At 34.2% G+C, this 14,432-nt stretch overlaps 2 protein-coding genes across 2 annotated transcripts; one reads left to right on the top strand and one right to left on the bottom strand.

Moving 5' to 3' along the window:
* Nucleotides 1-927: 927 nt before the first annotated feature.
* On the bottom strand, nucleotides 928-3,122 carry LOC145120973 (histidine kinase 5-like). The gene is made up of 6 exons (XM_079056758.1): nucleotides 2,391-3,122; nucleotides 2,082-2,289; nucleotides 1,725-1,981; nucleotides 1,433-1,659; nucleotides 1,239-1,342; nucleotides 928-1,163 (listed from the first exon to the last, which is right to left on the bottom strand). The coding sequence occupies exons 3-6, from the start codon at nucleotides 1,799-1,801 to the stop codon at nucleotides 1,041-1,043; spliced, it is 531 nt and encodes a 176-aa protein (XP_078912884.1). The 5' UTR covers nucleotides 1,802-1,981; nucleotides 2,082-2,289; nucleotides 2,391-3,122; the 3' UTR covers nucleotides 928-1,040.
* A 9,073-nt stretch (nucleotides 3,123-12,195) lies between these two features.
* On the top strand, nucleotides 12,196-14,406 carry LOC145118693 (annexin D5-like). Its single transcript, XM_079054382.1, has 6 exons — nucleotides 12,196-12,467; nucleotides 12,674-12,819; nucleotides 13,044-13,262; nucleotides 13,567-13,782; nucleotides 13,886-13,975; nucleotides 14,072-14,406. The coding sequence occupies exons 1-6, from the start codon at nucleotides 12,392-12,394 to the stop codon at nucleotides 14,273-14,275; spliced, it is 951 nt and encodes a 316-aa protein (XP_078910508.1). The 5' UTR covers nucleotides 12,196-12,391; the 3' UTR covers nucleotides 14,276-14,406.
* The last annotated feature ends 26 nt before the right edge of the window (nucleotides 14,407-14,432 follow it).

Here is a 14,432-nt window from a genome sequence, read left to right as displayed (position 1 = left end):
AACAAACAAGACAACTCTTCAACACTATAGCCGCTAATTCATAGTACTAGTCTTCTTTCTGTTTTTGCATGTCTTTGTGACTATTATTGGTATGATTGTATCTTGTATGCATGGAGCCGATCTGGGCTCGGAGTCACTACGAACTCAGGGTTGATACGGACCCAATGGAACCGATCTAGGCTCAGAGTCAATATGGACTCATGGTTGATACAGACTCGAGGTTGTTACGGGTCCGATACAGCTATGTGTTGTTATATATGTTATATGTGGTATTTTGGGGGAACTTACTAAGCTATGTGCTTATAGTTGTTGATATATTGTGTTTTAGGTACTTCAGATGATCGCGAGAAGGCGAAAGCTTGATTGTACACATCCACCTGCAGCATCTGTGATTCCGTATGTTTTGATACTATGATATTTTTTAGATGATTGTATTTTGATACCTATGTTCTTTGATTTGGTTTTTGGAAAAACAATGATCTATCCTTATTTAAAAAATGATTTTTTTTTTTTTGAAAAATTGGGACGTTACAAAAAAAGGAAACGAGTAAATTGAACTGTATCTATAGTTTTGTAATAATCCTTTGGCTTTGGTGTATATCTTAGTATAAAAGAATTTTTAAAGTTCTATTATTTGAGGTTTAAAGAAAATGAGTTTGTTAATGAGTATTTTGCTTATAGAAACCCTTTTGGAATAAAATGTTTAGGGAGTCATTATTTTGAAAGAAATGAAGTAAAGAAATATTATTCAAACATTATTTTGGGTCTAAAACCAATTTGATCATGGAACAATTCGTTGTCTTACATATTTTTCATTTTAAACTAGGGAAGAACCCCGCTTTGCGGGGTTGGATACGCCAAACAGATGAAACGGGACGCCAAAGAAACAGACGAAACCGGAAGATTTAAAAAAACAAAAAAAAAACCAAAAAAAAAAAAAAAAAAAAACATGTAGATTGGTCGCTTATTTTGAAATTTCATCGCCACTATAGCTGTGTACCTTCTTTCCTCTTTTTTCACACTTTGAACAATACAAAATGTCAAGCAAAACAAAAAAAAAGATCATCAGATCCATTACATGGATGTGAAACTTTATGAGGTAAAATGAAAGATCCACAATGCTCTTTACTCGATACAGTCAGATGCCCTCCCATCAGCTCAACCTGCGGTAAATCACAGATTTTAGGTCAAAACCAATTTCATTTTCTCACATTCCGAACCCAATCTAGAATCATTACCAATTGTTTGCAGATCGCTAAACCTAATCCAGTCCCGCCGTATTTCCTAGCTGTATCTGCTCCAGCTTGCATGTATTTTTTGAATAAATTGGGCAATGCAGTTTCTGACATCAAATCGGTGGATAAAATATTATAGTTAACATGATTACTAAAGCTACGAAAATGAGAAATTATAAATTTTAAAGGAAAGGTACCTGGTATTCCTATTCCTGTATCTTTAATATCACAGCGTATCCATACTACTGTTTCATGTGATTGAGGTTCATTCTCCTCATGTCCGTTTAATAGATCGTTTTTTGTTGAAATCAATGGGTCATCTGTGTTGATATTCTTCGGTTCTTCTTGGCCTTCAGGATATGGATCTGCTATTACGTATAGATTTATCTCAACCTTCCCTTGGTGAGTGAACTTGATAGCATTGCTGCACAAAATTAATGTGTTCAGAACTTGGTGTGTATGGTGCATTTTGACCTGCGTTAGAAATACCTGATCAAGTTGGTGAGAATCTGTCGAATCCGTAGAACATCACCAATAATTTGAAATTGTTTAACAAATGTTAACATAAATGTTTTCTTTTTTTGTAGCAAATTGTATCAATATTATAGACTAAACCTCCAATGGGACATCATATGCTACGTGTCCTTCCAAAACCAACATCTTTTTCAACGATGCAGCTGCAGTTTGAAGAACATGCTTGATTACTTCTCTAGGCCTAAATTTTGTAGCCTCCAGCTTCATAACTCCTGAAAATAATCTTAACTTTTAAATGCTACACAGTATAAAAATGGGGTTTGAACATTAGCCTATTAAAAAAATAGCAATTATAAAGGGATGAAAAATAACCTGACTCAGACTTTGGAAAGGTCAAGAATGTCATTTATAAGTTGAAGAACTAAATCACCAGAAGATAACATAACACCCAAGAGTTGGTTCTAATCCTTATCGAGTTTTGTAGTTGATAAAATCTCTGCCATGCTAACGACCCCAGATAATGGAGATCTTATCTCATGTGACATGGTTGCCAACATTTGTTTTGCTCTCATTGTTTCCTCTAAAAGAAATTGATTTAGGCAAAATGTTCAACAAACCATTTTTATATATAAAAAAATAAAATAAAATTTATAAGGTTTAAGAGAAGGAAAGCTTACCAACCTGTAATATGAATAGTTTTGTTAAGTTCTGTCTCTTTAGCCTTCTGCACGGCTATTTCTTCCTGGAGTTTTGCCATCTTTTCTCTCCTTTTTACTTGTCAGTTGTCACATGATAAAAAAAAAAATATATCAAATTATAAAACTGAATTGGGTAGCTTTTATAAGTACAATGTTGTTAATAAGAAGATGCTATAAGTAGAGCCGGCCCTAAGGGTGTGCAAAGTATGCGGTCGCTCAGGACCCCGAAAATATATAGGGCCCGATTTTTAGCCAATTTATCTAGTTAAGAACTTTATATATAACATTCGATTCAGTTGGATACATAAAAATGATTTGGTGTAGTTGGTTGAAGGGCGTTCTAGTTGTAGAATAAACCGTGTTTGATTCCCACCCACAAGAAGTTTTTTTTATACACCCTTTATAACAGTACGTTGTACTAATATATAATTATACTCCATCAGTCCAACTTACACTTTTCTCCCCTCATTTATTATTCATGTTTTACAATCTACCCAATATTTCAATTTCATTTATTAAATCAAATTTTAGAAATTATATTTTTAACCCCTCAACTTTTATAAATTTTTATCATAATTAATTCTTAACTACATGGATTATACTAGACTTTTACCGTTATATTTATGCTTCATGCTTTACCATCTATCATTTCTTTCAATTTTGTTTATTAAATCAGTTTTTACAATCAACTTTAATAAATTTGTATTTATTTCTTTTCTATCGAATAAATTAGGCTTTAGTTTTCCATCGTGATAACTCACCCTTTATATATATATATATATATATATATATATATATATATATATATATATATATATATATATATATATATATATATATATATATTGGGGCCTATTTTTACTCGTCGCACAGGGCCTTTAAAATCAACGAACCGCCCCTGGCTATAAGAAACAAATGAAAGAAAGTACATGATCAATGATTTCCATGCCCGTGTAAAGAAATAGAGGCGGTGGGAATCTGGTTCAAACCCGGCGAGAGAAATACAGAGAATGTTTAGGAGAAGAGAAAGGTGGATTGATGCTTTTCTAGGTAAAGAAGATTCAAGAAGAAGATTAAAGTTGTGGACTTGAGGCGGTGGAATAAACCAACTTGGATAATCAATGGTCGGTGAGTTGATAGAGGAGATAACACGTAGTTTGCCACTGAGCAAAGAAACAAAAAAAAAAGTTAAAATTAAAAATACAAAACGCAGCAAACAAAAAAGGAAAAAAATTACAGCCAAAGTACTATATACAAAGGTACCTTGGAATAATCCACTATCAGGGGCAGAGGCTAAGACATATGTAATCCACTACAAAAAAAAATTAGTCAATAAATAAATGCAGAAACTACAAAAACACAGGAAAAAAAAGCAACCAATGATCAAAGAACTATTCCCAAGGGTGTGTTTGGGATTACTTTTTGAAGCTAAAAGTCCTTTTTATAAAAAGACTTTTTGTAAAAGAACTTTTTCTAAAAGATGGTTTTAAAATGTGTTTGGCTTGTTTTTAAGGTTTTTAAGTGGCAAAAGTCAAAAGTCACAAAAAGACATGATTTCATGATTTTTGGAAAACCAATTTTTTGTTCAAGCCAAAAAATTGTTTTAAAAGATCTTTTATATTTACCAAACATCTTTTGGACATTTTTGACTTTTTAGAAAAGTTAAAAGTCAAAAAGTCATTTTAGAAATAATGTCAAACACCCTTCTAAGGGGTTTGAAATTAATCTATGAGTAATTTCTGAAATCGTCCCTATGGTTTGGCTAAAATTACGTGTTTGGTCCCTAACATTTTTTTGCACTCGGACCGTCCTTAAGTTTTGATTTTGTTGTGTTTGTCGTCCCTGACAGACATAAATGACTGTAATACTCTTATAGGTTTTTTAATTGTTTAATTATTTTTATTATTAATTATAAATTAAAAAAAGGAAAAAATGGGCCACCCTTCCCTTCCAATCTCTCTACCGATCGTTCTTCCCCCATTTTTAAAAGAGAACCCTAAACCATTAAACATGTAAGGCCTCATCAGCAACCACCCAGCACAACCACACAACTGCCACCAAACATAAACGGATTGACGCCTTGGTTGTTTCCAACGATCATACTCACCGGGTTTTGCTCCACCACCACGAGAATGTTAGAGGAATCACCAGACTTCTGCCGAAACCACTAAAACCATTCTTTTCCTCTTTCTCTTTCTCAGTAATATCTATGGCCTCTCCCAGAGAAGGTGGGTATGGATCTAGGTGAGAGGTGGGGGATGTGCGGGTGGTTTTTTGTGGGTTTTTTCGAGTGCTTAGTTGGCAGTCTCTGATGGATCTTTCGGTGGGGTCGGATAGCAAGTTTCTGACGGATAACGGTCACATTTACTCAGTCTATCACACGTGTACACACGTGTCCCTGAAGAGCTGGAGCATAATGCTCAGTCAATTCCATATTCCATACAATTAGGATTATCGTTATATATATATATATATATATATATATATATATATATATATATATATATATATATATATAGGTTTACTGTAACTCTATGAAAAACACATTCATTGATAAATTACAAATAAAAGTTGGGAGCATTACACGCTTCAGTGATTATTATTATCATAATTTTTTTTTTCTTTCGATCTCTCTTCATGGCTACAAATCAGCTTCTTTTTGGTCTGGCGACTACTTCTACCCCCCTCAACCTTCAATTTCCATCGCTCAGTATCAAGCTAGATCGAAATAACTACTGATTGTGGCGTAGCACAATCATCTCAGCTCTAGAAACTTTCGACCTCAATGCCTTTGTTCTTGCCCCAAATCCACCCACTGAGACGGTGATAGTCCCTTCGGACGACGATCGCGCAGCCACCACTCAACCCAATCCAGAATTTCAGATTTGGAAGAAACGTGATCGCCTTGTCCTTCTATGGCTCAATTCGACTCTCTCTGAGCAAGCACTTGCGATAGTTGCTCGATCCACTTCCTCTCACCAAGCCTGGACAGCCATCGGTAAAACATTTCTAGCACAAACCAAAGCCCGTCGGATGTCGATGCACACAGAACTGCAGAATCTTACAAAGGCCGCCTTGACCATGATCGAATATGTGGAGAAGAAGAGAGCGATAGCTGATTCACTCGTAAAGAATGTACACCCAATTTCTTCCGATGACCTAATTGGTCATATTTTAAGAGGGCTTGACGGGTCTTATGGCCCATTTATTACAGCCTTTATGGTCAAAGATGACCAGTCCACCGTTGACGATCTTGTTGGGCTACTTCTTCAAGAAGAAGCCCGTCCGGAATACGACCATCATCGCCACACCGTTCCACCACCACTTTCATCTCCGAATTCTTCCATTCCGGTTCCTGAATGTAAATCGCTCTCTTCCCCGCTCAAATTCCTCTGGTTACAATTCTTCAAACTCCAACACTGGCAACCGTTCCACTGATACCCACCGTCGTCGTTCACAATGCCAACTCTGTTCCAAGCTGGGTCATGAAGCCATCAATTGCTGGCAGCGTAACAATCAGATTGACTATCCTTCTCGACGCCCCAACCCACGCGATCAGAATCGTCAGGCCCACGTTGCCCAACACCACAGTCCTTCTACTGTGATTAATCCTTCGTGGTACTTCGATACAGGTGCTACGGACCACGTTGCACCCGACCTACAGAAACTAAACATTGCTGAAGAATATCACGGACCCGATAAGGTCCAAGTTGGCAATGGTAAACTGCTGAATATTTCTCATATTGCATCTTCATCTTTCCATGGCTTAAAATTACCAACAGTGCTTATTGTCCCACAAATCAAAAAACGACTCTTGAGTGTCTCTAAATTAACATCTGATAATGACATTTTCATGGAATTTCATCGTTCTCATTTCTCTGTCAAGTCTTTGTAGGGTCAAACACTTCTCAACGGGGACGTTAATCATGGTCTATATCGTCTTCCTTTAAGTTCAAATAACAGAGCCTCCACCATGGCGCTCACTGGAGTACGTACCACTCTCCATGGTTGGCATAAACGGCTTGCTCATCCAAATGCTCCACTTCTTCGTCGCTTGCTTTCATCATTCAAGCTTCCAACGACTTCCCGGCTGTTTGTGACTCTTTCCAATTAGGAAAAAGTCATCGGTTACCTCTTTCTGATTCTCATGTTGTTTCTACAAAACCATTTGAACTCGTTTACTCTGATGTCTGGGGGCCATCACCCTATTTTTCATTAAATGGAAGTCGATATTTTGTATTATTTGTTGATGATTGCACAAAGTTCATTTGGATTTATTTTTTATCTGTTAAATCACAAGTCTTTGATATATTTGTGACATTTAGAAAAATGATTCGCACTCAATTTAACTGTGATATTAAAAGTCTTCAAACAGACTGGGGGGGGGGGGGGGGGGGGGGGGGGGCGAGTACAGACCTATTTCCACGTACCTTCAGCAGCATGGTATCATTCATCGCATTTCCTGTCCCTACACACAGGAACAGAATGATGCTGCTGAACGTTGCAATCGCACCATTGTTGAAAAGGGCCTTACCCTATTGGCTCAATCCTCCCTGCCACATACATTCTGGGAACATGCTTTCCACACTGCTACATATCTACACAATCGCACAATCACCGCTGTTCTTGATTTTCTCTCACCTTACCACAAGTTATACAACAAAATTCCAGATTATAAACTTTTAAAGACGTTTGGTTGTCTCTGTTATCCTTTTCTTCGACCTTACAATACACACAAGATCGATTTTCGCTCTCTTCCTTGTATTTTTCTTGGATATAGCAATTCACACTGTGTTTTCATTCACCTTCATCTCGAATATACATTGCAAGGCATGTAGTCTTTAATGAGAATGTTTTTCCTAACCCGATACAACCATCCCCATCATCCTCTACTCCAATCCCTTCACCTACTCCTATTTCCTCTACTCTTTTACAACAAGCTACTGCTCTATCCTCGTTACCCAACCAATCCCCCCCAAATTCGTCTCCTTCTACTCCTATTCAAATACCTACAGACACGCCCACTCCTCCCACTAGCAGTCCTCATTACCAAACCTCAACCATCAGCTCACGTGCAAAGCAACCAACCTCTATTCCCACTCATTATCGACCTGCCAATAAAAGAACTCATCCCATGCAAACTTGTGCACGTACAAATTCCTTGAAACCTAAAGCTCTTGTCTCGTCACTTTCAAGTGATCTTCTGTGTGAACCAAAAACCTTTGTTCAGGCAATAAAGCACACTTGTTGGAAAACAGCCATGCAAAATGAATATAATGCATTAATGAGAACTAACACTTGGTCTTTAGTACCTTGTCCTCCTGGTGTGAACATTGTAGGTTGCAAATGGATATACCGCATCAAACGACACTCCAACGGCAAGATAGAACGATACAAAGTGCGTTTGGTGGCTCAAGGGTTCAGTCAAGAGGAAGGGGTCGATTATTTTGACACATTCAGTCCAGTTGTCAAGCCTACAACTATCCGTCTAGTTCTATCAATTGCGGTGTCAAATGGGTGGTGTCTTCGACAATTGGATATCAATAATGCTTTCCTAAATGGCGACTTACAGGAAGCAGTCTATATGAAACAGCCTCGTGGATTTGAGGATTCCACAAAACCCACTCATGTTTGTCGATTGCACAAGGCACTTTATGGCCTTAAGCAATCTCCTAGAGCTTGGTTCACAAAGCTTAAGACATATCTAATCTCTCAGGGCTTCCATGCATGCCAATCCGATACCTCCTTGTTTGTTCATATCTATAATGGTCAAGTAATTTACATTCTGGTCTACGTTGATGATCTTGTCATCACAGGTACAAATGCTAATTTGATCCAAAGGTTTATCGACAAACTCCACTCTGTTTTTGCGCTAAAGGACTTGGGTAATCTGCATTATTTTCTTGGAATTCAAATTCAGCAAACATCAGATGGTCTATCTCTGAATCAGCGGCTGAATTACTTTGGTTGAAACAACTGTTACATGAGTTAAAACAGCCGCTACTGCATCCTCCATTGCTCGTTTGTGATAACGTTGGCATAATTTTCATGACCAAAAATCCAGTAATTAGCACTAGATTAAAGCACATTGCATTGGATTTTCATTTTATAAGGGAACAAGTTGACTGTCAACAACTCAAGATTGCACAAGTGTCTTCTAGTGATCAATATGCTGATATCTTCACCAAGCCTCTTCATAAAGACCGTTTCTCTTATCCTCGTCTCAAGCTTCAAGTTCGTCCCTCTCATGAGCTTGCCGGGGGATGATAACGGTCACATTTACTCAGTCTATCACACGTGTACACACGTGTCCCTGAAGAGTTGGAGCATAATGCTCAGTCAATTCTATATTCCATACAATTAGGATTACCGTTGTATAATGTTATATATATATATATATATATATATATATATATATATATATATATATATATATATATATATATAGGTTTACTGTAACTCTATGAAAAACACATTCATTGATAAATTACAAATAGAAGTTGGGAGCATTACAACTTATACTGACGGATCTAGAATTGCAGGTTACCGACAGATTTAGGGTTTTATGTTTCCGGCGGTGGTGTTCACAAGCCTGATTATGGTGTTGGCTACTCCGACGGGACTTTAGGGGAAGATCGGTGGCTTTAGGGTTGAGAGAGAGAGAGAGAGAGAGAGAGAGAGAGAGAGAGAGCGACGACTTGAGCTGCAGATCGTCGGACTTTTGTGCTCACCGGAACTCATAAAGGAGATGGTGGTGCCTGCGATTTCATTAAAGGCATGGTGATGGAAAAGTATGGTTGATTTCTAGGGTTATTTCCATAAAAGACCCTACATTTTGATTTTTTTTCTTTTTAGACCTAAAAGTTTTTTCTTTTTCGAAAAAGACCAAACTTTTACCTTTTACTTGTTACTTTAGACCCTAATAGGTAAATTAAGTATTTTTATTTCATAAAAGACCCAACATTTTGTACTTTTTTCCAGTTTAGACCTAAAATGTTTTTTATTTCAAGACTAGTTGTATAAAAAACGTGATTATATCCTTTTATTTTAAAAATATACATCGATTTAAACAATATAATTATTATGCCTACATTTATTTATGATTGTAAAATTCTTTGTCCATGTATATTTATAAAAAAAGACCCTATATTTTGTAGTTTTTTCCGTTTTAGACCTAAAATGTTTTTTTTTCAAAATAAACTCAACTTTAAAATTGGTTATAATCTTCAAGACCAAATATATAAGGTACTTTTTTATTACGCCGAAAAAGAAAGTACACATGTATACACTAAAAAATATTATCTGATCTATTATCTTTTGAACGAATATAACCTACAAGAATTGCAAAATTTTATTTTTGTCTAAAAGATATATCTTGGATATATATTATATCATTAAACTTGATATATTATTTATAAAAAATGTTATTATTACTGCTAATAAAAAGTTCGATGTTAATTTGATATTTTTTTGTAACATGGATAATACATGGCTAGAAAGAATCTTTTAGCATAATAACATTTTTTTTTATTTGTAGGAAATAAACATACCAGGTAATTTAACAAAACTGTATACAAAATATTTTTTTTTAGTTTGTCTATTATACTTATTTCGTGAGTTTGGACATATTTCCCTCTCTCACTTTTCTATATTATTTTTTTGGTTGAATTTTTTAATCAATTTTTTTGGAACAGTTAACAAACGAACTAACTATCATACTCCTAAACCAAAGCCATAGAATATTTTGTAGCATTAGCCCGTTATTGAATAATATGGTATAACTATATCAAATACATACATAAAAATATTAATCCTAAACATTCATAATAGTTTTGTTTAGATATATCAAATTCAAGTTTTGTTTAAAATTGCAAAATCTTATTTTGTATACAGTTTATTAAATTACATGGTATGTTGTTTTTTTCTACAAATAAAAAAGTTGTTATTATGCTAAAAGATTCATCTTAGCCATGTATTGTCTATGTTACCAAAAAACATCAAATTAACATCGAACTTTTTATTAGCGGTAATAATAACATTTTTTATAAACAATATATCAAGTTTAATGATAATATATATATATATATATATATATATATATATATATATATATATATATATATATATATATATATATATATATCCAAGATAAAGTTTAATTATATCTTTTAGAAAAAAATAAAATTTTGTAATTCTTTTAGGTTATATTCGCTCAAAAGATAATAGATCAGATAACATTTTTTTTGTGTATACATGTATACTTTCTTTTTCAGTATAGTCAAGAAGTACCTTATATATTTGGTCTTGAAGATTATAACCAATTTTAAAGTTGAGTTTATTTTGAAAAAAAAAACATTTTAGGTCTAAAATGGAAAAAAGTAACAAAATATAGGGTCTTTTTTTTATAAATATACGTGGAAAAAGAATTTTCCAATCATAAATAAATGTAAGCATAATAATTACATTGTTTAAATCGATGTCTATTTTTAAACTAAAAGGATATAATCATGTTTTTATACAATTAGTCTTGAAATAAAAAACATTTTAGGTCTAGATTGGAAAAAAGTATAAAATATAGGGTCTTTTATGAAATAAAAATACTTAATTTACTTGTTAGGGTCTAAAATAACAAGTCAAAGCTAAAAGTTAGGTCTTTTTCGGAAAAGAAAAAAGTTTTAGGTCTAAAAAGAAAAAAAAATCAAAATATAGGGTCTTTTATGAAAATAACCCTGATTTCTATGGTTGAGTACGTTTGAAGACAAAAAGGGTGAGGGGTGGGATTAAAATTTATTATAAACAATTATTAATTAATTTTTTAATTAATAACCAATAAAAAAGTGAGAGAAAGAAAATAGTAAGGGCAATATAGTCTTTTTATGGATGCCAGGGACAAAAAACGCAACAAAATCAAACATTAAGGACGGTCCGAATGCAAAAAAAAATGTTAGGGACCAAACGCGTAATTTTAACCAAACCATAGGGACGATTTCAATAATTTACTCTTAATCTATATATATATATATATATATATATATATATATATATATATATATATATATATATATATATATATATATATATATATATATATATATATATATATATATATATATAATGACATGTGTGCCACGTATCAAGCTTTGAGTTGAAGTCTACATGTAAATAGCACTTGTTGAAGAACTTAGTAAAATGGGGATTAGCAAGAGATAAGTACTACAAGTATATGTACAGTTTAATTCATTTAATGAAAATGTTTTTAGTGATTCTCTATGGTTTCTGATTGTAGCACCCGTTTTGTATTTATTATATTGTAATTGAAAAGAGAACAAATAGATTGTATTTCCATTGGACTTTGACATCACAACAAATAATGTTGTTTAGTTGCTAATTCACGCTAAGATAAAATTGGAGTGTTACATAATTTCTCGCTCTTCTTTCCATTTGGAATCGAACTCGTGTTCTTGAGTCACATTCCCAAATTTAAAGTCACAACGTCGACCCTCAAATAAGTTCCCACAATAACTCTTTTGATTTTCAATATTTTACTCAACCATGCCGGTTTCAATATCAATTATCTTTAAATTTCATAAAAAATAGCTCTTGAAATAAACTAAAATTTGATATTATAATAAAAAATAAGCACTTGAAATAAAATTTAAAATATTACATTTCGTTTGTCCGAATCAAAATGTTAACCACGAATGCCATAATGACACGCCATTAACATTTTCAATCTTTGATTAGGATTGACTGGTCTAAGCCAACCGTTCCACTTTGATCAATTTAATAAGTCCATCGTGTAGAATCAATCACTCAACTTGATTGACAAATTACAAGTGTTGACGGTTATGAGAAGTAGTTGAGGTTGATCTTGACCGTTTTGGAGCGATCGATCATAGTCATATAGAAACACCAACATATTTCTCTTAAATTTCTATTTAATTTCGTCGTTTCCAAATCCCTGAACTCACAATCTGATCGATTATGGCGACTCTCACAGTTCCTCCGACACCGGTTTCTCCCCACGACGATGCCATTCATTTATATAAAGCTTTCAAAGGTGCATCCTTTAATTACTCAAAGTCAACTTCACCCATTTTCTTTACATCGTTGAATTAACGATTCGATTTTAAATGATGACATATGATCAAAATCTGATTTTGATCGACACCCACTTTTGTTTTCCCTGATTATATCTTAGAACGTAATTGTTTAGATTCGATCTTGCTCCAGTTTATTAATTTCACTTTGGTTGACTTTAATCAGGATTTGGATGCGATACTGCGGCGGTGATTAACATTCTTGCGCATCGAGATGCAACGCAAAGGGCGCATATCCAGCATGAATTCCAGAGGATGTATTCCGAAGACATTCTTAAACGTTTGTCTTCTGAACTTAGTGGCAAATTAGAGGTATATAGGTCAAGTTTGACTTTCGATACTCAAATATGATAGTTATTAAATTTCAAAATTGATGACAATACTCTAGTTATAGAAATGGATGGATGTTAGATAGATCTGTAGACTGTTGTTAGATCTTGTTGACTAGAAAAGGATTGAGATAAATAGATAAAAGCATCAAAGTGAATTCTGAATTTGGATTATATTAAGTTTGACTTTTGAAAATCATGTCACAGACTGCAGTTTTGCTTTGGATGCATGATCCAGCAGGAAGAGATGCGATTATATTAAAGCAGGCATTGACCAAAGATTTCATAAATCTTGAAGCTGTAACTGATGTCATATGCTCACGAACTCCTTCCCAGATACAAACTGTCAAGCAAATTTATCACTCAACTTTCGGGACGTATCTTGAAAAAGACATTGAAATTCAAGCTTCCGGGGACCACGAAAAGGTCAAATCTTTTCCACTTTTTTTTATCAATCTATCAAGTTTTATTTATACATTTGCAAAAAAGGTTATTTTTCCAGCATCTCATGGGCCAGTACAAAAAAACATCATGTGAGATGTAAATCAGGTATAGCTCTGCCATCTAGGTGGTTGGCATACGAGCTTGGTTCCCACAATGAGCCAAATCCACATTGGAATTGAAACAATATAGTAATTTCTTTGTGTAGATTTTGCTTGCTTAGTATCATTTTCTGTTGTTTAGGTAATAGAAAGACATCATTTGATTGAAAAGTTAATTTCTTGTGTAGATATTGCTTGCTTTAATAAGCAAACCACGATATCAAGGAATGGAAGTTGATAGGGACATGGCTGCAAAAGATGCAAAGGAGTTGTACAAGGCTGGCGAAAAGAAATTAGGAACCGATGAAAAGGTGTTCGTGCATATTTTCAGTGAAAGAAGTAAAGCACATTTGATTGCTATAAACTCATTTTACCATGACATGTATGGAGGGTCTCTCAAAAAGGTTAAAAAAAATGTCCACACATTTCTACTCTACAATTTTGAATCCAAGCTTTTGCTAACCAAATGGCACATATTCTTGATTCTGAATCTTGACCATTTTGTAGGCCATAAAAAGTGAAACTTCGGGGTTATTTGAACGCGCACTTTTGACAATCTTACAATGTGCTGAAAATCCCGCAAAGTATTTTGCAAAGGTGGATTTTTTATTCAACCAATTATTTGCTTTGTTAAATGGTGTATTCCCTTTTTTTACAATATTATACTGATATCGAAATCAAAAATGTTTGTAGGTGTTGAATAAGTCGATGAAAGGCTTAGGGACTGATGACACGACCCTTATAAGGGTGATAGTGACAAGAACCGAGATCGATATGCAATATATAAAGGCAGAGTACCATAAAAAGTACAAGAAAACTTTGAATGATGCAGTCAAATCCGAAACATCGGGCAATTACCAGACATTCCTTCTCTCTCTTCTTGGCCCAAATCACTAGGCCAAGGTGCTTATCATGACTTCTTGTGTTTGTGCATGCTATGTATAAAATCTAAAGTTGCAATATGTGCTTGTTTTGATCCTTATACACCTATATGATTCTTGCTTATAAGAGTGATTAAATTACTTTAATTTTAAACTAAAAGTCGAATATTTTA

The sequence above is a fragment of the Lactuca virosa genome, chromosome 6 (assembly GCF_052849685.1).
Source record: "Lactuca virosa cultivar CGN04683 chromosome 6, Lactuca_virosa_CGN04683_v6, whole genome shotgun sequence".
Taxonomy (NCBI): Eukaryota; Viridiplantae; Streptophyta; class Magnoliopsida; order Asterales; family Asteraceae; genus Lactuca; species Lactuca virosa.
This window is presented reverse-complemented; position numbering and strand designations above follow the sequence as displayed.